The sequence below is a fragment of the Geotrypetes seraphini genome, chromosome 9, assembly GCF_902459505.1.
Source record: "Geotrypetes seraphini chromosome 9, aGeoSer1.1, whole genome shotgun sequence".
NCBI lineage: Eukaryota > Metazoa > Chordata > Amphibia > Gymnophiona > Dermophiidae > Geotrypetes > Geotrypetes seraphini.
In genome coordinates, this window is record NC_047092.1 from 74,458,999 (window position 1) to 74,486,061 (window position 27,063).

At 43.8% G+C, this 27,063-nt stretch overlaps 1 protein-coding gene across 2 annotated transcripts in view; it reads left to right on the forward strand.

Moving 5' to 3' along the window:
* Positions 1 to 27,063, forward strand: part of MON2 (MON2 homolog, regulator of endosome-to-Golgi trafficking) — a 522,785-nt gene that overhangs the window by 235,238 nt on the left and 260,484 nt on the right. For both annotated transcript variants that reach the window (XM_033958262.1, XM_033958263.1), the window contains exons 15-20: positions 2,664 to 2,776; positions 20,154 to 20,258; positions 20,473 to 20,553; positions 20,654 to 20,727; positions 20,806 to 20,896; positions 26,383 to 26,484. In XM_033958262.1, the coding sequence (XP_033814153.1) occupies positions 2,664 to 2,776; positions 20,154 to 20,258; positions 20,473 to 20,553; positions 20,654 to 20,727; positions 20,806 to 20,896; positions 26,383 to 26,484 (566 nt within the window). The remainder of the gene's footprint in view (positions 1 to 2,663; positions 2,777 to 20,153; positions 20,259 to 20,472; positions 20,554 to 20,653; positions 20,728 to 20,805; positions 20,897 to 26,382; positions 26,485 to 27,063) is intronic.

Below are 27,063 nucleotides of genomic sequence, written 5' to 3' on the forward strand. Positions count from 1 at the left end.
TCTGGTCACCCAGTCAAATAAATTAATCAGATTTGTGTGACAAGGTCTGCCTCTAGTGATAACATGCTGCTATGGTCCTGTAGTCCATTGGATTCCAGAGACCTCACAGTTCTCTGCTATAGAAACATTTGCATTAATTTACTTACCACTGAGGTCAGACTAACCAGCCTGTAGTTTCTAGCTTCTCCTTTTGTGGAGTGGAGCAACATTCACCCTTCTCCAATCCTCTGGGATCCCTCCCAACTCTAAAGAAGTATTGAAAAGATCAGACAATGGAACCACCAGAACTTCCCTAAGTTCTTTCAGTAACCTTGGATGCATGCTATCTGTCACCATTACTTTTGTTCACCTTTAATTCAGCTAGCTCCTCATGAATACAGAGCTCTGAAAATGGAATAGAGCAGGCTTGTCCAATCTTTTTTTATCGGGTGCCAAATTTAATATTTTGTAACATTTGGAGGGCCAAGACACGAGCATGAGCACACTTACATTCTCTTCTTCTCTCCCATTCCACCCTCCTGTCTTCCCCTAGGTAGTATTATCTCTGATTTTCTGCCCCTTGCCATACAGTATCTCCTCTGTCTCTCCTCCTCTCCCCTTTTCCATCCGGTATTGTCTGTCTCTGTTTGTCTCTCTACCCCTTCCCACTGCACCATTCAGTATTGTCCCCTGTCTGTCTCTCTACCCCTATCCAGCACTGCCTATCTCTTTTTCCTCCCTTCTCCTATGTAGTATTTCCCCTCTCTGCTGTCTCTCTAGCCCATTCATCATCGCCTGTCTCTCTCCCCCCACCTCCTTATTCATTATTGCCCCCTCTCTCTTTATATCTTTCTCCCCTCCCATTCAGTTTTGCCCTGTATGTTTTCATTTCCACTCATCCAGTATTGCCCCATTTCTCTCGCCCTTTCATCCATCCAGTCTTGCCCTGTTTCTCTGTCTTCCATCCTATCCAACTCTATGCAGCACAGTTTTCCTCCTTCCCATTGCATCTCCACCAAGTCTATGCTATTGAACAACAAAGAAAGTAACACGAGACTGTGGCTCTGTGAATGCTGCTACTGGTCCCGTCTCCCCTGACATAAATGGAACCAGCATAGGCTACAGAGAGTTGTGGTCTCCACTCCTTCTTAAGTTGCTTATTAGCACAGACCCAAGAGAGAAGAGGCAGCAGGTTTCTGGGCTGAGAAGATTGCAGTTGCAATCCCCTCTGATTTTGGGGGTACCAGAAGTGAACTGGGGGGAAAGCAACATATTCCCTCCAACCCCTGGGCATTAAAACTAATACTTTGCTGATGGGGATGCCAAAGACCCATCAGTCAAAAACATTCCCTGCTGAGCCGCTCCCTTCCTGGTCCTGCTGCAGTAACCCAGGACTCCAAGCATCAGCAGATGGGAGCAGCTCAGCAGCGAATTTATTTGACTAATGGAGCTGTAGCATCTCTGCCAGCCATTTAATAGATTGAGCGCAGGTTTGGAGAAGACCAGAGCCCAAAGTGGAGGAGGCACAGCGCCCCCCTTGCCTTGTGGCTCTGCCACTATTCCCCACTGTAACATAAATATCAATGGCAGTTTTAAAATGAAACTCCATGCTTTCTTCTGTTCCTCTGACCCTTGCCCTTCCCGGCTTTTTTTTTTTTTTTTTTTTGCTTGCACTTCTGTCATCCCATTTACTTGTTTCCCGGTATCTGGCTGATTTTCTCTTTTTTCTCTCTCTCTCTCTCCCCCCTCCCAACCTACACCAGTTCTCTCTCCCTCTCTCTCATATGTACAGCCCCCACCACCTTCGCCCTGTCTTGTTCCCATTACCTGATTGCTTGCTTCCCTGCCGGGTTCTCTGCCTCCCTGCCTGATACTTTGAAGGATCCTCCTTTCCTGCTGTGATGCTTTGATGATCCTCCTTCCCTGCCATGAGTGGTCCAAGAAAGCCCTATGAAGTCCTTCTATAAGATTTCTCTCTGCTACGACCATGAGATTGAGCCGTGCTGCACTGGAAGTTATAGTTGGTCTCACGGTATTAAGTCTTGCGAGACTTGTTACCATGGGACCAGCCTCAACTTCCTGCATCATGTAGATAGTGCTCCTGGTTAGATCAGTCACAGCATAGCAGCAGGAATCTCATTGAAGGACTTCACAGGGCTTTCTTGAACCATTTGGGGTAGAGCAGGAGGATCGTTGAAGCATTGTCGAGGACTTCACAGAGCTTCTATGGGCTGAGGCTAGACAAACCTGGCATAGAGTGTGCCACATTTCCATTTCAATGTGTGTTCTACTCTTGTCTCTACATCTGTGAATATGGAACAGAAATATTTGTTAAGCCATTCCCAGTGGATTGATAGGCATAGTGCAGTGTGGTGGGAATACTGGTGCTCATTAAATGGGCTGGGATACCTTGTGATGCATTACATTTTGGATACCACATTGAATTGGGTTGATAGGTACAGTGGGGTTTCTTTTCAGCCATAATACTGATTCCTCATTTTTTTTACATTTTATGTTAGCTTTAGACACTTATTAGTTTCATATTTTTTATTAACAGTATACCTTATTAACCATATAAAGAATCGGTTATATTTTTGGAATGAGATACAAACAATGTTTTTTTTATTATATGTATTAGTGTGTTTGGGAATGCTAACTCTAAATATGATGACTTGTTTGTTTAGCATATTCTATACAAGGACAGAATGTGCAGATGATAAGCCCATCAAGTGAGTCTCATCAGCAAGTCGTTGCAGTAGGGCAACCATTAGCAGTCCAGCCCCAGGGAACTGTTGTGGTAAATATTATTTATTAAGATATCTTATTTTTGGTAGTCTCTCTTGAATTGCAGCTATTCCTATTCCTCTTAGAGTTCTTAGCCAGAATGTTTTGTCTTAGCAGTGAAATTGCTGAAGGTTCTTCTGGAGCAAGGACCCACAACTAGTGTTTCTGCTATGTCCCTTCTGGATTCAGTGCACAAGGCGTCCAATCCATTGTTGTGAACCAGGGCTTGCAGAAGTCCATACTCTTTTTTTTTTTTTTCTCCATGTGCTCCTCCTACTTCAGAGATAGACACAACTCCCTGCAGTTGTCATTTTCTGCAAGTGAATTGTGCAGAAGTCTTTCTGATCTGCTCTGCTTCTTTTTTTTTTTTTTACTAAAGTTCATTTCTTTTGTTTTTGTATTTTCAACGTCTTTGGTGCCGTGAGACCCCTTTGCTGGAGGAAAGTAAGCAGTTTCCATAGAACTGGACTGCAGCTTCACAGGGCAAGCTTCATGTGGACCTGTGGGGCCAGCCTGATTGTTGTCACCCTTTTCAGCTCAGAGTCTGTCCCCCTGGAGCTAGCTTGCCCTCTGACCTTGTCAGAGGCTTAAACACTGGCTGTTTGCATCCTGAGTAACAGCCCTTGGGGTATCAGGGCACAGGCTGTGTTTCCTGCCCCAGGTCGTGTGGAGAGGCTCCGAGGGGGCAGAGTTTTTGGTCGGGTCTGTCCAGCAGGCAGCCCAAAGATCTTGAGGATTGATTCTACTGGAATATTTATGAGGCAGAAAACCCTTTTTTTTTTTTCATCATTTGATGCATACCTACTAGAAATGATCACCCAAAGTCTTTCAACCAACGTTGTTCCGAAATCTTGGAAATCAGCCCTAGTTTTCCCCAAACTAAAAAACAAAACCTGGATGAAACTCAACGTGCCAATTACCGACCTATGTTAATGTATAATAAGGCCTTAAATATATATCATCTCTCAAAATCAAATAATTGATGACAAAAAAGTGGAAGGGAAGATAGTGCAATTACCGACCTATTGCCAGCTTACTATTCACTGCCAAACTAACCGAAAAAAATTTTTTTTGCCAGATTTCCAAATTCTTCGAACAAGCGAATGCCCTTCATCTAAATCAAACTGGATTTTGCTCAAACTATTCGACGGAACTGTCTCTGCTCGGTCTCATCACCACCATGTATTACTATCATGACCATTGAAAATCAGTTCTCTTGATTTCCCTTGATGTGTATTGGCTGCCTTTGACACGATTGACCACGATTTACTCCTTAATCGTATTGAAAACAGTGGAATATCCGATTCAGCTCTTCTTTGGTTCTTCTCCTCCTTCACTGACCGGAATTTCCAAGTTCACTCCAAAGAAACTTCCTCCTCCCCAATCTTCCAACAAGGTTCAATTTTTCCCCCCCTACTATTCAATATCTTCCTAGCCCCTCTTTTGACTCTTGCTCAATCCATTGGATTCACCCCTTTTGCCTACGCCAAAGATATTCAACTTCTTCACCCTATCAACCCAGCTAACATTAATGACATCCAAGAAATTAATCTCAAATTAGACAAATTAAGCTTATGGCTTTGAACCAAGACTCTCAGGCCCTGATTCTCCAAAAGTGCGTCCCGATTTTAGGCAGCTGTAGGCATCCTACAGCTGTCTAATCAGCCAATCGGAATGCACATTTTTTTAAAAAAATGCTCCCCAGGCAGGCCGCCTATATTGAAGGCGAGGCCCGCAAGACACCTAGACCCTGATTCTGTATAGGACGCCCGGGAGAGGCGTCCTATTCAGAATCGGCCTAAACTAAACCCCGATTCTGTAAACCGGCGTCCATGTTACAGACACGGGTTAGAGAATCGGGTTAGATTAGACACGGCCCGCTACAGTTATCGCGGCAAGGGATCTCTCTGCCGCTATAAGTATAGCGGACCGTGGCCCCCTGACCGATCGCTGGCAGGAGGGTGCCCAAACCCTCCTGCCCGAAGACGCACCCCCCGACACTACCGACCGCCCCCCCGACATTGGCCAATCAGATCTTAGACTTAGTGGGGATGGGCGGATCCGCTATGCCTAAGGCCTGATTGGTCCAGGCTTCTAGAGCCTGGGCCAATCAGGCCTTAGGCTTCGGCGGGATGGACCGGGAAGGGGCGGGCCCGCCTCATTTCGACGAGGCTTGCCTGCCAGCTGGACGTGCAAGACCCATCTCGCCGTAAGAACAGGTTTGGTGGAGTGGAGGATTGGGGGTTGTTAGCGGCGGGGGGCGTCTTCGGGTAGGAGGGATTGGGCACCTCCTGCCAGCAATCGATATTGTCGGGGGGGGGAGATCGGTAATGTCGGGGGGGGGCGGTCGGTAGTGTCGGGGGGGGAGCGGTCGGTAGTGTCGGGAGGGTGCGTCTTCGGGCAGGGGGGATTGGGCACCCTCCTGCCAGCGATCGGACAGGCCGCGGCCCGCTATACTTATAGCGGCAGAGAGATCCCTTGCCGCGATAAGTATAGCGGCCGCGTCTACTTACAATGTAGACCAGCATTTTGCTGGCCTACATTTTAAGCTTCTCCTCTACTAGGGAGACGCCTAGGTTCAGCCTAAGGCCCGCCTAAGGCCCTTAGACGAGCTTAGGCATCTTGCGGGTCTCCCTAGGCTCCCGGAGGCGCCTTCAGGCCTGCCTGGGGAGCATTTTTTTTAAAAAAACGTGCATCCCGATTGGCTGATTAGACAGCTATAGGACGCCTAGAGCTGCCTAAAATCGGGACGCACTTTTGGAGAATCGGGGCCTCATTGAATATAGCAAAATCTCGAGGGATTCTATTCCCACTTAAAAACAATGACTCCCTAACTGGACAAATTACCATCGATTCTGCTCCCCTTCAAATTGAATCCAAACTTAAAACTTCTACCTACCATGACCAAATTAGCTCTCTGACCAAAAACTGCTTTTACAAACTCCGTTTAATTCGTTCCATAACTTCAGTCCTAGAACCTACCTCTATCCAAACTCTAATCTATTCACTGATCATGTCACACATAGACTATTGTAGCTCACTTTACCATGGAATAACCCAAAAGGAAACCCATCGACTGCAACTAATTCAAGATACTGCAATCAAACTCATCTATAAAGCCAAAAAATATCACATTACCCCACTACTTTGATAGCCTCACTGGCTACTAGTCTCTCATAGAACAACTTATAAGATCCTCCTTCTAGTCTTCAAAATTAGGACTTGCCTGCCTTTCTAGACAAATATCTCATCCCACACACCCCTGCTAGGGCCCTTAGATCCACTAATCAGAACTTACTAACAGTCCCCTCAATCAAGGACTTATACTATACTAGAAACACCATTTTTTCCCACAGTCACGCCTTCACTTTGGAATGCAATGCCACCACTCCGCTCTGAAAATTCTCTAAACAAGTTCAAAACACAACTTAAAAACATTTCTATCAAAATTCCAATTGAGAATCCAAAAAAGGGAAAATAAAAACTAATAAATGGAGAAACACTTTCAGAAAGTGACATCCCGCTTCCCCTCTTGTTCTCTTTCCTTCCTTTTATTTTTATTTACACAGTGTAATTAAAATCTTCCTCTCCCCCTCTTTCCTCTTGTCTCCTACACATCTTAATTACGTCCTTGTCTTGGCCTCAATCCCCCTATTTTTATTTCAATTTATTATTTTCTTTAAGCAATTTTAAATATTTTTTTAATTTCTATTATTGTAAACCGACCAGATACTTGATACAAGCTATAAATAAACTTGAAACTTTTCCTCCATTCAGCTACAGTGGACAGAGCTGGCAGGCAAGGCACTTCAGACATGAGTACACCTCCATTATTATGGGAGATTTGGGGGGTGGTCTGAAAAATGTGTTTTTCTGAGGGTAGGGTTCAGGTCTCCCACCTCCCCAAACCCCAAATCACTATTTTTTTTATTTTTCTAAAATGTTTGTTTTTACCATTTTTGGCGCAAATTTTCTGGTGGTGGCCATCTTGGATTTTTATCGATCTTTTTTTTTCAAAGCTTAAATTCTGCCTCAAAGCCCCTCAATTTTGCTTAAAATTGTTTGGGATGGAATCCTCAGCCCTTATTCTGTTGAATACATGTATAGATTGCACCGGTTTACCAGTGGATGGGTGTCTGTGTACCACAATGCGCAGGAGGATCGGGCAGGAACTTTGGGCTTCGCCTCCTTTGGATCCTCTTCGGCTGTGGAGCTGGCATGGGATAAGGTTAGAAAATCCTGTCCAGTGGCCATTTTGGATAATGGCACCAAACGTAAGCACACTAAGTCAGGGGGCTCTCTACAGCACCAATGACCCAACAAGACACGGCAGCTGCTCTAGGGTGTAAGTGTTTACCTGCCTTTATTCAGCGCTTGTAGAAAGCATAAACCAGGGCAGGCACATTACCCATTTCTAAACTGAGCTGTTCATTGCTGGAGGCACCCCTGCAGGGGTCCTTCATGCCAGTCACTAAGGTCCTGGTTGCCTCAGTTGGCATACAGATACTATGCCTCTCCTGACTGCTGATGCTGCTTCCACTCTGGATGATGCAGTACGGTTCGGCAGGATACCTCACAGAGTCTGGATTTGGGTGAGGACCCTTCTATCCTCAGACTCTTTAAATCTGTGTCCGTCCACCATTTCATTTCTGATGGCATAAAAGAGCTCAAGCTGGAGACTCAGCCCTCTACTTTGCAATGTTCGGTCATGAACCACTCTAATGCTCTGACGTCCTTTTTTCTGCACATCTGGAGCTCACTGGCATGGTTACGGAGCAATGGAACATCCCTGAGCTTTATCCTATGGCTCCATATTTCCAGCAGCTCTTTAAGCAGCCTAAGGTCGATTCTGCAGTGGTGCAGGTTACAAAGCGCATGGCCCTCCCTAGTGATGGGGAAAGTTCCCCTGGACTGGAAATTAGCTAATGTCGGTCCTCTGCATAAAAAGGGTTGCAGGGCAGAGGCTGCGAATTATAGACCGGTGAGTCTCACATCAATAGTGTGCAAACTCATGGAAACACTAATTAAAAGCAAATTGGACAAAATCTTGAATGAAGGGAATCTTCGGGATCCCAGTCAGCATGGATTCACCAAGGGTAGGTCCTGCGAATTCAATCTCATCAGCTTCTTTGACTGGGTAACAAGAAAGTTGGACTTGGGAGAGTCTTTGGATGTCGTGTACCTGGACTTCAGTAAGGCTTTTGACAGTGTCCCACACCGCAGGCTGCTAAGCAAGATGGAATCGATGGGGTTAGGAGAGACACTAAATGCATGGGTCAATGATTGGCTGAGTGGCAGACTTCAGAGGGTGGTGGTTAATGGTACCCTCTCTAAAACATCGGAGGTGACCAGTGGAGTGCCGCAAGGCTCGGTCCTGGGTCCACTCCTTTTCAACATATTCATATGGGATCTGACTCAAGAGCTTCAAGGTAAAATAACACTATTCGCCGATGACGCCAAACTATGTAATATAGTAAGTGAATGCAGTTTACAGAATTATATGGCGCAGGACCTGCTTACATTGGAAAGTTGGTCCTCAACCTGGCAGCTAGGCTTCAATGCTAAGAAATGTAAGGTCATGCACCTCGGAAGCGGAAATCCATGCAGGACGTACTTCTTGAACGGAGAAACTTTAACTAGGACTTCAGCAGAACGAGATTTAGGAGTAATCATCAGTGCAGACATGAAAACTGCCAATCAAGTGGAGAAGGCTTCATCTAAGGCAAGGCAGATATTGGGTTGTATCAATAGAAGTTTCGTCAGCCGAAAGCCTGAAGTCATAATGCCGTTGTACAGGGCCATGGTGAGACCTCATCTGTAGTACTGTCTGCAATTCTGGAGGCCACATTACAGTAAAGATGTGCGCAGAATTGAATCGGTTCAGCGGATGGCCACCAGGATGATCTTGGGGCTCAAGGGTCTCTCGTATGAAGAAAGACTGAACAAATTGCAACTCTACACTCTCGAGGAACGTAGGGAGAGGGGAGACATGATCGAAACATTTAAGTACCTCACGGGACGTGTTGAAGTGGAAGATGATATTTTCTTTCTCAAGGGACCCTCGGCCACAAGAGGGCACCCGCTCAAACTCGGGGGCGGAAAATTTCATGGCGACACCAGAAAGTATTTCTTCACAGAGAGAGTGGTTGATCATTGGAACAAGCTTCCAGTGCAGGTGATCGAGGCAGACAGCATGCCAGACTTTAAGAATAAATGGGAAACCCATTTGGGATCCCTACGAGGGTCAAGATAAGAAAATTGGGTCATTAGGGCATAGACAGGGGGTGGGTAAGCAGAGTGGGAAGACTTGATGGGCTGTAGCCCTTTTCTGCCGTCATCTTCTATGTTTCTATGTTTCTATATGGAGTAGTGCTTAAGGATTCCCAGAATTGCAAAGTGGACATTATCTTGAAAAAGGTTTTTGAAGTGGTTTCTTCGGGTATTAAGGCTGCAGCCTCCTTTTGCAGCATGGGCATATCGCACAAGATTGCACCGATTGCTCCTCTGATCACACAAGATTGCTCTTCTGTCAAGGAGGATGCCTGTCACCAGCTGGTGCTGGAAGGTGTGGACTATGTGGCAGATGCTCTATATGATCTCATATGCAGTGTTCTCCCCAGAAATCTTTTCCAGCCAGGTGGCATGAAAAAGTAGCCGGGCGGGGTGGGGAAATTTGGTAGTGGGGAAAATTAAGGGCTCCTTTTACAAAGGTGCGTTAGGGCCTTAATGCACTAAAATGCCCCGTGTGCTAGCCGCTACCACCTCCTCTTGAGCAGGTGGTAGTTTTTCAGGTAGCGTGCACTAATCCGGTGCATGCGCTAAAAATGCTAGCGTACCTTTGTAAAACGAGCCCTAAATGTGTACTATTTTTATTAGTTATTATTATTGTTTTCCAATGCTCAATATGACTTCCTTTTTTAAGGTTTGACACTTGTGCCAGAATATTTTTACTAAATTTAAAAAGTATCCAATTCTAGAAGTGAATAATTAGATTTGTGCCCTCTTTCAAATGGTATAGAGGTTTAAAAAAGGGAAATGCATTAATGAAGTCATTGGGTTCAATCTAGCCATTTATTTCTGCATGAATTTAAACAACTAAGAAAAAAAGATAAATATAGGTCATCCAGTCATACAAGAAACGGCTCTACAGCACTTCTAATAATATTTTGATCACTAGGTTCCTTCCTGAGGTCTCACTGAGGATAAGAAATAGATGCAATCCCCACTTCCAGACCTCTTCCACATAATTTATGGAGAGGTGTTACTGAGCCTTGAAGGAGACCTGTGTGATTGCACTACAGCAAAATAATAAAGTAGCAGATTAAGATCAAAGTGAGAGCTAGGGCAAAACATTTTAGGTAAAGATGCAGGTAATAATTAGCAATGTATTAAAAATATTTTATTTTTATTTGCTTATAATGTAATTTGAAAGCTGCTTGATGTTAATACAACTTTAATTTAATTCTTTATAGTGGGTGGGTATGTGGTGGTAGTGGGGGGACAATGCCTACATCAACAGTAAAGTAAGAATAGGGTCATTAAATCCTGTGGCGTACCTAGTATATATGACAGCCAGTGCTGATCATTTTTTTTAACCCTCCTCTATATAAAAAAATATATTTTTAGTAATAATCCATGAGTCACACAACAAGTGTGCACCTAGGAAAAGGCAGCATCTTAAACACTGCAGTGAGCACTAGAACACCAACACAGGCATTGTAAAACTAAAGCCAAATCCTGCACAGTCATTGCTAACGGAAAGCCATGTCCTTTTTATACACACAGAACACAGTTACACCCTCACCCAATATGGAATAATCACAAACTAAAAATAGAAATATGTAGACAAAAGTTAAACTGAACCAAGAAACCAGACTGCATACAATGCAACACCACAGAAACATTACTGTGCAAAATATAAAGACAGTAGATGTAAATTTGAAAAAACTGATATGTAACAATCACCACTTTACAAATTAACAAATAGAAATAAAACAAATAATGAGAAATAAGAAAATACCATTTTATTGGACTAATCCATTTTTCAATTAGCTTTCAGAGGCCAAATCCTTCAAGACTGTACAGTATACAGCTGTTATGGTATCCTGTCCTGACCTGAGGAAAGGGGTTTAGTCCCAAAAAACTGCCTTATTTCCATTTCCTATGTATAAACTTTAATCAATAGTTACAATACTACTTGATTCTACGTAAAGCAACAAAAAATTTTTTTTATACCTTTTGTCGTTTCTGCTTTAATCATCTTCTCTTCACTCTCTTCTTTCTATTCGGCGTTTGTCCTCACTTCCTTCCATGCAACATCTATCATCTCTCTTTGCCCTTCCACCCAGCCTCTGCCCTCTCGCTCTCTACCCCTTCCATCTACTGTCCACCCTCTCTCTGACCCTTGCATCCACTGTCCACCCTCTCTGCCTTTCCTTTCCTATGACAGGACATCCCTGATGTTTCCATCTAGGGCAAGAACATGTACAGGAAAAAGATCCTTAAGGAACAACTTTGTTTGATACCAAAAAGAGACCCAAGAAAAGTATAATTAGACCCAAGAAAAGTATAATTAGTCCCCCAAAACACCACAAAAAAATATGTATTTTGTGCCTGACATGCATAGGACTGGGTAAAACAAGGATCTTGCAAGCCCCATGAACCTCGCGGATCTCTACCTCACATCCTTAAAAATTTGCTTACCTCAAGGGTGAGCAGGAACCGTGAGGTCTGCGGGTGTTAAAATGCCCTGCAGACCCCATGCCACAAAGATGTGCGAGGTCTGTGGATCCAGGCAAGCCTTATTTTACCCAGTCCCCAAACTTAGGAAAGTCTATGCATTGAGAGTAATTTTTTAAGCTATTTACCCAGATGCTGTTTCCAGAAAAGGAAGGTTTAAATCTATGGGAATACTTATTTTCTTGGATGACTTTTTCAAAGAGAAAGTGCTCAGTGCTCTTAGTTTCATGATAGATGTGATGTACCAGTTATCAAAGAGAAAGTTTCCACAAACTTTTCATTGGCCTGAAGTTTTGAAAATAGCCCAGAGAAAACTCGATTTCTGTCATAGAACTACAACTCTACCTTCTTGCAGGACTTGGAAACAGCAGCCGTGCACATAGCCCCTTTTGCGCGATCATTAACTCATACCAACATCTGTGCACAATGCACAGCATGAAAATCCCTGCACTTCAAAATCATACCATCGTAGGAGCTTCAAGTAGCAGCTCTCATCTGATGATTTGCCAAGATTTTTTCCCTTTATTGTAAGGGATAGGATTTTTTTTTTTTCCTAAACTCACAAAAAAACACCTCTCTTCTGAGCTGCACACGTTAAGCACTGCAGTTCAAATAGCAAACAGCACTGGAACCCAGTGAGAAAACTCTCTTTGCTACCCATAGATGCATACAACTGATTAATAATGACTTGCTGTCCTGCCTCTTTTGGGGGTCAATGGGCATTTGCTGTGACTTAGGAAAGATCAGAGCAACTGACCCCCTTCCTTCGCCAGGAAATTCAAGTAGCAGAGGCACAACTCAGATTCTGCTCCCTCTCAAGAAAAAAATGACGTTACAAACCGAGTAACAATCCAAGAGACCAAAACCTAAAGTTTCCCGAGGCAGAAAGCCCCCCACGTGGTCTTGATCACCCTGTTTGCCGGAACTGAAGGGAACTTGACACTTTTTTTTTTTCCCAGAGGAGTCCCAGACTCACTGCAGCCACATGATCTGACGAGCAGAGGCATTATCAGCAGCTTTGTGGGAGGTGTTGTTTACACTCAACGCAGTAGGATTATTCTGCTTTCTGGAGACAGGGAAACATACCCAATCAGAGAACAGAGCCTGGTTAAAGAAACAACAAAATAGCTCAGTAACCCTCCCGAGCAAAACTGGAGACAACCTGAGGAGTGCCCTTCAGATCAGCTTCCCGTGCTTATAAATCGGCAGTGATTTGTATTTATTTCACAGGCAGCTTAGCCCGTAGCAAACTCATGATTCTGGGCTCTAAGGTGTGCGTGCTGGCTTCCCTTCTCTTCCCCCCCCCCCGGACGTAACTTCTAGTTTTGGAGGGAAGAGAAGGGAAGCCGGCATGCACACCTTAGAGCCCCAAAGCATGAATTCGCTATGGGCTAAGGCAGCTGCCTGTGAAATAAATACAAATCACTGAGTTCGCGTCTCCAAGCCGGTGAGAGGTGTTTTTTTTGTTTAGTTTGTTTTTTTTTTTATGTTGAGCGGCAGCGGCAGCAGCAGGATTTGCGATAGATGACAGCCAGGCGGTCATCTAAATTAGCCGGGCGTAGCGCCCGGCTGAAAGGCCCTGGGGAGAACACTGCATATGAGTTCTCAGTAAGGTCTCAGCCTAAGCAGTGCCAGTGCACCAGACAGTTTGGATTCGTCATTGGGCAGGAGATCCAACCTCTAAGGTGACTGAGCAGACTCTCCTTTAGAGTCGGCTCCTTTTTGGCAAAGGTCTGAATGATCTCATGGCTAGCATGGTGGATCACTGCCCTAAGTCTGTCCCCTACAACAAACCTTACCGTTCTTCTGAAAGGGCATCACAATTTTCGTCCCTCCCGTAGATTTTGCTGGGGTTCCATGGACTCATCTCAGAGAGATTTGCAGGGATACCGACCATGTTACAACTCCAATTCCAGACATCCCCAAGCATCAGGATTTCATCCCAGCATGGCTCCTAAAAAGTCACAATGTTGCCAGAAGTCCAGCAGTGCTTCCTCCGTTTGGGGGCAGTCTGTCTCAGTTTTGCCAAGAATGGACATGAATGCCACTGAATCAGTGGGTACTAGACATCATTCATGAGGGACACAAGATAGACTTCTTTCGCCTCCCTCCAAATTTGTTTCTGGATTCTCCAGCCGGATGGCCAAAGAAGAAGTCCAAAGTTCGCGTTCTTGGACACTCGAACGGCAGAGCCCATTCCAGAAAAAGAATTGGGCTTAGGCATTATCATGCCAAAGGAAGACTCAGAGGACTGGAGCCCCATTCTGGATCTAAAATCAGCGCCTTTTTGTGGATCCCACAATTCCAAATGGAAACGGCATTTATGGTTATCACTGCTGTCACACCGGGAGAATTTCTAGTGTCGTTGGACCTCACAGAAGCCATGTCAAAGGCTTTGCTAAAATCTAAATACACAGAAGTTTATCTTCGTATTCCAGTTACCGGATGCTAGGGTCCACCTTGGGGATTACCACCCAAGAAAAGGATCTGGGTGTCATCGTAGACAATACAATGAAATCTTCCACCCAATGTGTGGCGGCGGCCAAAAAAGCAAATAGGATGCTAGTAATTATTTAAAAAGGGATGGTTAACAAGACTAAGAATGTTATAATGCCCCTATATTGCTCCTTGTGCTACCTCATCTGGAGTATTGCATGCAATTCTGGTCTCCTTAACTCAAGAAAGATATAGTGGCACTAGAAAAGGTTCAAAGAAGAGTGACCAAGATGGTAAAGGGAATGGAACTCCTCTCGTATGAGGAAAGACTAAAATGGTTAGGGCTCTTCAGCTTAGAAAAGAGACGACTGAGGGAAGATATGATTGAAGTCTACAAAATCCTGAGTGGAGTAGAACGGGTACAAGTGGATCGATTTTTTTTGGTCCGTCAAAAATTACAAAGACTAGGGGACACTTGATGAAGTTACAGGGAAATACTTTTAAAACCAATTGCAGATAACAGATTTGGGAGTTGTCCCCGTACTGTTCCTTCCTTTCTGCCAAAGGTGGTTTCAGATTTCCATGTCAGGAGGTTCATTTACCTGTTTTTCGCTCCACAGGGTTGGAGTGGAAGGATCAGATTTTGCTCAGATTGGACTTGCAAAGAGACCTCCTCCACTATTTGGAGAAGATTAATGAATTTTCACTTTCTGATCATCTCTTTGTCTTGACTAACTAGTCACGAAGAGGTAAATCAATTGGAGGAAATTTTTTTTCACCCAAAGAATAGTTAAGCTCTGGAATGTGTTGCCAGAGGATAAGGTAAGTGCGGATAGCGTAGCTGGTTTTAAGAAAGGTTTGGACAAGTTCCTGGAGGAAAAGTCCATAGTCTGTTATTGAGAAAGACACAGGGGAAGCAGCTGGTTGACCTGCTTTGGTAGCATGGAATGTTGCTACACCTTGGGTTTTGGCCAGGTACTAGTGACCTGGATTTGCCACCGAGAGAACAGGCTACTGAGCTTGCTGGACCATTGGTCGGACCCAGTAAGGCTATTGTTATGTTCTTATAATTTACCCGGACAATCGCAAATATTATGGTTTCATACTCTTCAGCAGCATTTCCAGTTTGCAGTTCTCCCTTTTGGGCTAGCGATTTACCAAAGTTATGGTAGTTGTAGCAGCGTTGCTCTGCAGGATGGGGATCCAGGTCCATCTCTGTCTGGACAACTAGCCAATCTGGGCTCCATCCTGGCTGGAGTGCAAGAAAGTGGTGTAAACCATGGTATCTCTGCTACAATGCTTGGAATGGATTGTCAACTTCAAGAAGAGTCAGCTGACACCATCGCAGACCTTGGAATATCTGGGTGTTCAGTTCGACATACTGCAAGATCGTGTGTTTCTTCTCAAGTCAGGTAGACAGGTGCTACAGAAACAGATCATGGATCTCCTAGTGCTCCAGGTTCCCACAGCTTGGCATTATTTGCAGGTGTTGGGGGTCCATGGCAGCCTCCCTGGCCAGAGTGCATATGCAACCTCTCCAGGAGTTGCTCCTCTCTCAATGGACCCCACAGTGTCATCCCCTTCAGATGCCACTTCCCTTGTCAGAACCAGCTCGCAACAGCCTGCGCTGGTAGATTCATGGGGAGGCTCTCAGATCATAGAGTGGATCACTGTCCTTACCAATGCCTGGCTGGGGGGCTCATTGCCGGGACCACTTCATTCAGGGTTAGTGAACTCTAGTCAGAAACATTGGTCGATCAATAGCCTGGATCTTCGTGTCATATGTCTAACGTTGAAAACTCTCCCAAGCACTCTGGAAGGGAAAGCGATGTGAATGTTTTTTGACAACTCCATGACTCTGACATTTGTAAATCGACAAGGAGACACCAGAAGTGCTGCCCTGTGTCAGGAAGCATGCATGGTGTTTGGTGGGTGGAAGCACACCTTCAGGCTCTCTCTATGGCAGACGTGGCCAGAGTAGACAACGTGCAAGCAGACTTACTAAATCGCAAAGTCCTGGACCTGGGAGAGTGGGCTGTCTCCCAAAGAACATTCGAAAGCCAGGCACTTCAGTCAAGGAACAGAGCCAGGAAGCATGGGTCTGGACGCATTGGTTCAGCCCTGGCCATTTCATGAGCGCCTTTATGTGTTTCCTCCATGACCTCTCGTGGGTCAGGTCATCTGCAGGATAGCATCACATCCAGTATTGGTGATCTTAGTAGCTCTGGACTGGCCTCTTCTCCCATTGTATGCAGATCTGATCCATCTTCAACAGGACAGGAAGCTCAAGCTCCCTCTTCATCGTGACCTGCTCAATCAGGGTCCGGTTCCCAAGGAGAACCCACAGTACTTAAGTCTTACAGCATGACTCTGCATCAAAAGAGGTTTGGATTGGATTTTATTTATTATATTTGATATACTGCTTGTACATGAGTATTAAGCGGTTTACAATATTACTATATTGAGAAAGAAGGTTACAGTTAAAGAAAAAACTAATACAATAGGGATATAATCTACAAATTACATAACCATCAGAGGTTCGAAGAAAGGCAGTAGACAACAGAGAGAATGGGAGCTGAGAAAGTGAAAAAAGGTGCGGGGAAAATAAGCAAAATGAGAACAGGAACACTGAATTAGTAAGAATTAGAGGCATGGCTGTTAATGAAATGTGCTTGCTTGTGTACTACGGAGAGCAATCATATAGAGTTCCAAAATGCTGATGGAACAGTATTGTCTTCAGTTGTTTCTGGAAGGAAATGTAGTGTAATTCTTCAAGGAATCCCTGGAAAGTGGAGTTCAGAGGCTAGCACCCGCATATGAGAAGGCTCTTTTTCTAGTTGACTGAAGTTTTATCTCTCTCAGACCAGAAAGTACAAACTGGTCATAGTGTGCTGATCTTAGAGCTCTGCAAGTTTGATATCTGGCCAATTTCTTGTATAAATAAACTGGACGATGAAGATGCCAGGCTTTGAAGACTAGACAAAGGATACTCTGATGTGGTCATCTCTATGCTTTTGAAGTCCAAGAAACCCTCTACTATGGCTTGTTATGCAGTAGTGTGCCAAAGACCAGTAGGAGCCAGCATGAGTTCCCTTTCCGGTTATTCTTGCTTTCTTTCAGGCAGGTCTGAATAAAGGTCTGACGGTAGCCTCCCTTAAGGTTCAAGTAGCTGGTGTTTTGTAGTTTCGGGCACACAGTGGTTTTAGTTCGCTGATGGCTCATCCAGATGTGACTAGATTTCTCAGAGGGGTGCTGCGTTTGCGGCCTCCCTTACATCAGCCCTTTTCTATTGGAATCTTAATATTGTCCTGCAGGGTTTTGCGGAAACTCCATTCAAGCTGTTAAAAGATGCTTCAGTTAAAAGATGCTTCACTCCTGGATATGATGGTCAAGACTGTCTTTCTAGTGGTCATTGTCTCCGCACGGCGTATTTTGGAGCTTCAGGGTCTTTCCTGTAGAGAGCCCTTTTTGCAGATAACAGATTTGGGAGTTGTCCTCCATACTGTTCCTTCCTTTCTGCCAAAGGTGGTTTCAGATTTCCATGTCAGGAGGTTCATTTACCTGCTTTTCGCTCCACAGGGTTGGAGTGGAAGGATCAGATTTTGCTCAGATTGGAATTGCAAAAAGACCTCCTCCACTATTTGGAGAAGATTAATGAATTTCCTCTTTCTGATCATCTCTTTGTCTTGCTAACCAGTCACGACGAGGTAAATCAATTTTAAAGCTTCTATCGCCCATTGGATTTGCATGGCCATTTTGTCGTCTTATATTATCTACGACAAACAGCAGCCAGTTTCTCTCAAGGCTAATTTGACCAGGGATGTCATGCATTGTGGACAGAACCTCAAGCATTTCATCCAGATGAAATATGCAAGACAGCTTCTTGGTCTTCTTTTCATACCTTTACCAGATTTTCCGAGTAGTTGGGGTGGCTCTATCTGATACCACTTTTGGGACCTTGGTATTGAGGGCAGGCTCTTCTGTCCCCCCATCCCCCGACACTGCCATTGCTTTGGTACGTCACATTGGTACTGAATCCGGAAGGAATGTAACAGAATGGAAGATTAGGTTCTTGCCTTCATTAATCTTTCAGTTAGTCACTGGAGGATTCAGTACAGTCCACCCTCTATAAATACACAGTTTCTCTGAATCACCTGCCTTTTCTGCCTCGACTTTTCTCCTTCTAGGCCGAAGTACCTTCCAGCCAGCAGACGGGCCCTTTAGGGAGATTTTTATGTGAGTACATACCTAGCCAAAGGAAGGTTTCCAGTTTAGCAGATTAGTTCCACATTGTTTCATTGTCTATGTTGCCTGTTTGGCTGTTAATTAATTATGTTCTTATTTCTTGTAGAACAGAACAGAAAATTACATTTCTTATATTTTCGAGGAGGTTCCCTGTGTCCCTGTTTTATTATTGCATTGTTCTAGTAAGGTTGCTTGGCTTTTTGATGTAACTGAAGGGGCTCTGTCTCAGAAGTAGGAGGAGCACATGGAGAAAAAAGTGTATGGATTTCTGTAAGCCCCAGTTCATGGCAATGGATTGGACACCTTGCATACTGAATCCTCCAGGGACTAACAGAAAGAACCTAATCTTCCAATTAATAGTGCTGTTTTAATTCAAGTATTCTACATACAAATTTCTCTTTGCTATTATTGTTTTATAGTGAATGTCTAGTGCAGTGATTCCCAACCCTGTCCTGGAGGAACACCAGGCCAATCGGGTTTTCAGGCTAGCCCTAATGAATATGCATGAGTGAGATTTGCATATGATGGAAGTGATAGGCATGCAAATTTGCTTCATGCATATTCATTAGGGCTAGCCTGAAAACCCAATTGGCCTGGTGTTCTCCAGGACAGGGTTGGGAACCACTGGTCTAGTGAACCTGTTAACAAAGAGAAGAAAATAGATTTGATCTGGTGATCAGAATATTGAGCTATTAGGAGAAATGCTTAGAGATCAAGTTATACTTGCTTTCATGTGAATTCCTATATACATCGTTTATATGTCGATCTTAACTACAATTACCCTTTTTTAGCTGTTGAGAAACAGCTAGAGATATCAGAAATGAGTTGATAGACAATTGTTCCATGCATCTTTCTGAAACACTACATTGTGAAATGCTTTGGTGAATAAATACAATAAAATATTATTTTCTTGTTGCTTGTATCTAAGTAGTTTCTGACCTGAGAAGTAAAGAATTTGAATGTGACCTTTAGATGCTACTTATTATAGAGCTGAAGATCAATCAATGATGTGTCCATGCAAAAAGAATACCTTAGTTTTCGCTCCATAAGACACACCTGACCATAAGACGCACCCTAGATTTAGAGGAGGAAAACAGAAAAAAACCATTCTGAACTAAATTCTCCCTGCCAAGCTCTACATCCTGTCCCCTTCCCTGCCAGGCTCTGTATCTTCTGGTGGTCTAGTGGTAGGCCGGGGCAGGGCACAGAGCAGGCAGGCAGGCCTAGTGGCCTAGTGATAGGCAGGCAGGCAGGCCTAGTGACAGGTAGGCAGGCCTAGTGGCAGGCAGGCAGATCCCACACACCACCAGTACCTTAAATCATCCTCTCATACCCCCCATGTACCTTAAATCATCCCCCATACCCCTTAAATCATCCCCCATACTCTCAGGTGCCCCCAGTACCTTAAATCATCCCCCCCATGCCACATGCCCCCCAGTACCATAAATCATCCCCCACGTACCCCCCCCACTACCTTTAAATTCCATTCCAGCCCCCAGCACCTTTAAATTCCGACCCAGTACCCCTCAATCAATCATCATTTTTACATACCCCCCAGCACCGTTAAATTCAATTTTAGCCCCCCATCACCGTTAAATTCCATCCCAGCCCCCCCCCCCCTTCCCCTGGTGGTACCTTTAAATGTTGGAGGTAGGTGGACGACTGCCTGCTGCTTGTTGGGGCCTGCGGCACACAAGCACGCTAATGCCTGGGCCCGAACACTTCCCTAATTGGGCCGGTTGCTGCTGCTTCAGACACGTTGAGATAGCTCAGTGCCCCCTAGACATAATTTTTAAAGCAAACTCTTTTTTGTGGATGAGTATTTGATATTTGCTTCTTGATTATTGTTGTAACAAACCAAGTAAATATCCACAAAATATTTTTAGTTCTAAACCATTTAGAACAGCAGATTAGTAATTTGTAAGTTACTGCAGTTGTGATATGTATTAATAAATATTATTTAATTGCAGCTAACATCAAAAAATATTCAGTGTATGAGGACTTTACTAAATCTGGCTCACTGTCATGGTGCTTTTCTGGGAACCTCATGGCAGCTTGTGCTGGCAACATTACAGGTAGCATGCAAATATTATAAACATGGTTTTCTTAACATGATTTATTTGTATGCATATTTTAGGTTCAATTCTCTATTAGGTAATAATTTGCTTGTACCTATAATTTGAGAGGAAAATGTTGAAAATGAAAATGTATACTATATATATTAATTATTTATATACTATGCATTTTATTATATTTTGATGAATAGTAATTTTATTTGGTTTATTTTAGCATCTTGTCTGGATTCTGGGATTAAAACCCAGCAATGGGGGTGCCTTAAAACCTGGTAGAGCTGTGGAGGGACCCAGCACAGTAAGCATGAATCTTTTTCTAGGTTTCTTTTATTTGTTTCTTAATTTAAGGCCATTATATAACAGCCTTGGGTTTTTTCCCCCTTCCCACCCTCACTAAGGTTCTAACTACAGCAGTTATGACTGATTTACCAGTAATCTCAAGTATCCTTTCAAGACTGTTTGAAAGTTCACAGTAAGTGGTACTTTTTCAATTTAAATTTTGATCAATGTCCCATTATTTGGCAGCTAATAGAAGATTTTATTTTTTCAGGTATCTTGATGATGTTTCACTGCACCATTTAATAAATGCGTTGTGTTCATTGTCTCTTGAAGCCATGGATATGGCCTATGGAAATAATAAGGTAAAAGAGAAGGGTGCCTAACTGAGATGGCTAAAATGTGACCAGTTAAATTAACTTAATTTTCCAGTGCAATAGGTGAAACATTCTAGACAGTAGGGTTATTTCCCTATAGCTGCATGCTGCTGCAGAAGGAATCCAATCTGGATTTTTGATTACCTTTGTTATACTTCACTGGGCTCTCTATCTCCACCATCAGTTCATTCCTTCTGTACACGTGCCTGCAAGAGTGTTTGTTTTGCTTTCCCCATTTTATTGTTTTTAATTCAATGTAATTTCATCCCCTTTTGGATAATTTAGTGTTTGGAGTGAATTTGAAGCTCTGCCTGCTTGAGAATTCACAGACTTTGGCCTGTAGCTGACAGGCCGATCCCACTAGGTACCTGTTAGCCGGTCTACATAGTTTTCTCTTGAGCGCAGGGCTACTGTAATTCAGGGGTCAAGTGGTGCAGGCTGTTAGGCACCCTGAGGAGGCTCAGCGGTGTTTTGCAGGGTGCCAGCTGTGTCATCGTGCCTCCGACGATACCGATACACATCCATTGGTCTGCATGGTGGCAGTGTAGACAGACATAGGAGTCTGACTGGCAGCCCAAAGATCAGCTTTAAAGTTCCATTCCCAGCATTGTGGCAGTGAATTTTCTCATCCAGCTACTGGGGGCTACAGTACAGATCCTGCCAGGTCACAGTGGACAGGCTGACAGCCTGTGAAAGGAATCAGGGGAGGCTTGAAAAGTGGGGTTTTGAGTGTTTTTGAATGTTCCCCCTTGAAAAATCCTAAAATCGCCATTTTTAGTTTGGTAAGTTTGAAAAATATCACAATTTTGTCACGAATTGTTTCACATGGCCATCTTGGATTTTTAGCAATCTTTTTTTTCTAAAACTTCCTGCTTCTTCAAAACTGCAAATTTTGCGTAGAAACCTGATGGGATGGAGTCCTTGGGCTCTCCTCATGTGGATTCTTGCCCTAGTGTGAGTGATGTAGTGTTAAAAGATATGCAGGACTGCCGTGTGTGTATGTGGTCCTCAGGAAACTCTTTGACACAACTGCTTTAGGCATTAAAGCTGCTTAGGCAACATTTTTTATTGCACGCACCTGTCTCAAATGTTCACACTGGAGAGTGAGGCAGTGGTTCCCCCTCCTTAGTTTTTTTTGGCGGTGACAAATTATACAGTGAATGCATTGTATGCCCTTATGCGAGTTTGGCAAAGGTGTTTGTTGCAGGTTTCTGGGTCTCACTTCATCTTATTCAGGTAGAAACTGACATTTCGGCCATCATGCTGTGGCTTTCTTCAGGGTATGCTCTGAAGTCTGCAGTGTGACTTTGGAAATAGTGAGTTCATTGACCTGATTGGGAATAAGGCAGTTCACCAATTTGAATTTTGGCGGGAAAGTCAGTTGATCAGAAATTTGAATTTGTTGTAAAAGTCCATACAATGGAAAAGTCTCTGATAGGTTTAAAGATGTTCTCCTGTGAAACTGGGTTAGATGTTCTCTCAGGGTTTCCGTAGCTGGCATTGTGCTTGTTGTAGGTTTCCAGGTCTTGCTGCATCTTTGTCAGGTAGAAACCGGCGTTTCCGCCATCATGGTGGACTGCCTTGTTCCAATCAGGTCAGTGAACTCACTATTTCCAAAGTCACTCTGCAGACTTCAGAGCATACCCTGAAGAAAGCCACAGCATGATGGCTGAAACGTTGGTTTCTACCTGACAGATGCAGCGAGACCCAGAAACTTGTGACAAGCACAATGCCAGCTGCAGAAACCCTGAGAGAACAAAGGCAAAGGTGTCAGCGTACGCCTTCTCTGCCCACAGAATGCTTTGGTTCAGACAGTGGACTGGTGATCCCACTTCCAAAGCTTCTTGGGTGAAGTCACTGCTTCCCCTGTATCGGTAGCATGGAATATTGCTTGGGTTTTGGTCAGGTACTGATGACCTGGATTGGCCACCATGAGTACGGGCTACTGGGCTTGATGGACCATTGATCTGACCCAGTAAAGCTATTCTTATGTTCTTTGGTTAGATTGCCTTTTCAGGAGCAGTTATTGTTTGGCAAAGGGCTGGACGACCTCATGGATTCTGAGATGGACCATTGCCCTAAGATTGCCTGATAGCAGACCCAGACCCTCCTGAGGTTCTGGTTGTTCTATTTTTATGGCTCACAGCAATTCCTACCATATGCGAGTGCTATGTCGCAGAGATTTTCACAGGGCTACCGATGATGGTTTAATGGCTACAGGCACTACCAGCCTTCCACCTCCAGTTCTGCACCCTCTGCTGAAGACGCACAATGGCACCAGGCTGAGGGATGCTCCTGTTCAAATAGGTCTTGGACATTATTCGGTTGGGCTAAAAAGTTGGAATTTGCTCACCCTCTTCAAAGATTAGTTCATGGGCTCTCCTTCAGGTCGCCTAGACAAAGCGCTTAGGGCTTAAACCACCGTTCAGCACTTTCTGGATATTCAAGCTATAGAGCCAGTACCGCCCATCCTCTGGGACTCAGACAGATACTCCATATACTTTATCTGCCAAAGAAAGGCTCAGAAGATTGGAAGCCTATTCTGGATCTTTAGCACATGAATGTGGCTCTCAAGATTCCTCGCTTCTCAATGGAGACCGTGCGTTCAGTCGCCCCAGGAGAGTTTCTAGCCTCTCTGGATCTCACAGAGGCATCCTTGCACATTCCCATTTTTTTAACCCAACGCAAATTTTTGTGTTTTCATGTTCTGGAACAGCATTACCAGTTGCCAGTCAAAAGCTGGCAACAGCACCCCGAACCTTCACCAAGGTGATTGTGGTAGTGGCGGCTTACCTGCAAAAGATGGCTCTTCAGGTTCATCTTGATTGGATGACTGGCTGATCAGAGCTCCCTCGCTGACTGAGGGATGGCACATGGAGGAGTGGATGCTCCAGGTGCTGGAGGACCTGAGCTGGATTGTCAACTTCAGGAAGAGCCATCTGCCACCCACACAGTCGTTGGAATACCTGGGAGTCTTTTTCGACATGGTAGCGGGTACGTCTATCTACCAGAAGCCGTATGTCCAGATTTCTTCCCTTCTAGAGCGGCATCCCTGTCTGTCTTGGACTCTGGATGCATGGGAAAGCATAGACTGGTGGGTTATCCCACAATTGTTCCACAGGGGTGTACCCTCTACACATTGCCTCCTGGATTGTGGTGATGACAGAGGCCAGCCTTTGGGGCTGGGGAGCCCATTGCAATCGTTGTCCTGTTCATGGGTGATGGATGCCCTTTCAGCGAAAATGGTCAATAAACTGGTTGGAGCTCAGAACCATTCGACTAGCTCTGACGAGATTGCAGAAGACTCTGGAGGGCCAAGAGATCCGGGTCTTCTCCAACAATGCAATAGCAGTAGCCTCCGTCAGTCACCAGGGAGAGACCAAGAGTACTCCTCTGGCTCAAGAAACCCATCTTCTTTTTCTTTGAGTGGACCGCCATCTCCTAGCGCTGATAGCAGTGCATGTGGCAGGAGTAGACAACGTTCAAGCAGACTTCCTCAGCAGACAGACTCTGGATCCGGGCAATTGGGCCGTGTCCCCAGAGGCGTTCCAAATGATAGTGGGCACTGGGGACGGTCCTGCTTTGACCTCATGGCCACGGCAAGAAACATGAAAGCAGATCACTTCTTCAGTGAAGGGTCCGATCCCATCAGTGTGGGACTTGACACTCTGGTTCAGCCATTGCCTCAGGAGATTCTCCTGTATGTTTTCCTCCTTGGCTGATGTTCAGCCGGGTCATTCACAGGATCGCGGCTCATCCAGGCCGTGTCATTCTGGTGGCTCCAGATTGGTCTCACAGACCATGGTACGCAAATCTGATGCATCTGCGCAAAGGTTGCAGCCTTTGGATGAGTGCCTATCCAGAACTTCTCATGCACGTGTGTTGGGTGGCTCTATGTGCTTTGATACTAACTGAAGGTGGAGCTAGAGAGCCCAGTGAAGTATAACAGAGGCAGAATGAAAAATCCAGAGTGGATTCCTTCTGCAGCAGCACATGGCTATATGGAAATAACCCTACTATCTAGAATATCTTACCTATCTACTGAAAAAGAGCTTACCAGGGTAAGTACATAATCTGTTTTTTCAGCTAAATCTAGACAACTAAATTTGCACATGAAAATTTTCCTTAGCTAGCTAGATTTAGGAAGCTCATGCTTAAAATCAGCACTGGTTGGCTAAGTCCTCACCCACCTGCCTCAATAAGAATTAAAATGTGTGTGTTTGGAAGGGTGCTTTTCACCCTCTCATTCTCCATCTTTCTTTCCTGTCACTCAAATTAAAACATTTACTGTGGCACACATCCCCCCCCCAAACAATTCTCCTTCCCTTCCACCTAATTATTTAATAAAATACCCACTGTTTAATTGGTTTTATTACATTTTATTATAAATTGCTTTGGTAGTATTGCAGTATATCAAGATTAAATTAACTCTGGATATCAAGCTGAAAGGAGGTAAGCATGTATAAGTGTTAGACAGCTAACTTTCTTATTGTAAACCGCCTCGAACTACTATGGCTTTGGCGGTATATAAAATTATTAACTTGTCTCTTCTTTGATATTTCTGGGTCATAGACTGTAAAGTCGACCTGGTATTGTCTTAGATTCCAAATGCTAAAGTTGCCATTCAAACTCACCCTAGCCTATCCAAACCATCCTGTTTGTAGGATATCTACCATAAAGTCCAGTAACATCCTCATGTTCCAAGTTACTGGAGTTCCCATTGATGCCTTCCCCAGCCCATCCTACATCAAATCATCACATATGGTACACAGACCGTGTAAGTCTGTCTAGTACCAGCTTTAGTTTTTTCATTTACATCCTTTATTTTCTAATTAGAGATCCTCTGTTTATCCCACACTTTTTTGAATTCCAACACTGTTTTCCTCTCTACCACTTCCCTCGGGAGAACATTCCAGGCATCTACCACCCTCTCCGTGAAAAAGAATTTCCTAACATTGCTCCTGAGTCTTAAATATTAGTAATGCTTTTTTACAGAAAGGTTGATAGTTGCTTGGAATAGTCTCCCAGTAGAGGTGGTGGAGATAAAGACTGTCTGATTTCAAGAAAGCATGGGACAGGCATATGGGATCTCTTAGGGAGAGGAAGAGGTAGTGAATGCTGCAGATGGGCAGACTGGATGGGCCATTTGGCCTTTATCTGCCATCATGTTTCTATGTTTCTAATTAACATGGAGGCTTTGCATTTACTGTATATTAATTTTGTCCATTAACCCATGGCAACTGCAAAATATTACCATACTTTAGTAAACAGGGCCCATATTTAGATGTAATTGATGTTATCTATTTGTTTGTCATAGCTGTGAATCATTTTTAAGTATATTGAATTATAGATTTGTTTGGAAAAAGTTACTGACTTTGAATAAAGGAATCATTGTATCTGATTTCCAGTAAACTTGTTTGCATTTTATTTAAACGTATTTATTTTTATATAGTTTAAATTTTGTTTTGCCTTAGGAACCATCTCTTTTTGCTGTTGCAAAATTACTGGAAACGGGACTTGTCAACATGCACAGGATTGAGATTCTATGGAGACCTCTAACTGGTCATCTCCTAGAAGTAAGTTATGGCTGTCAATTATAGTACTGGCAGATATTTGTAGTCTTCTTACAATAAAATCATGCTGATATGTTAGTCACTCTATGCAGTCTTCAACAGTACCTAGTATATTTGACATCTGGGACTGATCATTTTTTTAATATCCCCCTCCACTATATAAAAAAATTATTTTCAGTAATAATCCACAAGTCACATAACAATCATGCAGCAAGGAAAAGGCAGCATCTAATGCTCACTGCAATGTTTAAGAACATCAATACACCCATTGTAAAACTAAAAAAGTCAGATTAATACAGATTGATCCTGTGCAGTCAATGCTAACAGAAAACCATGTCTTTTTCATACACACAAAACACAGATACATCCTCACCTAGTATGGAATAAGTATTCACAAGCTAAAAATAGAAATATGTAGACAGAAGTTAAATTGAACCACCAAGAAGCCAGACTTTTCATGCAATATGACACCACAGAAACAAATTAACAAATACTGTAGAAATAAAACAAACAAAAAAGGAAAATAAGAAAATACCATTTTATTGGATTAATCCATTTTTCAATTAGCTTTCAGAGGCCAAA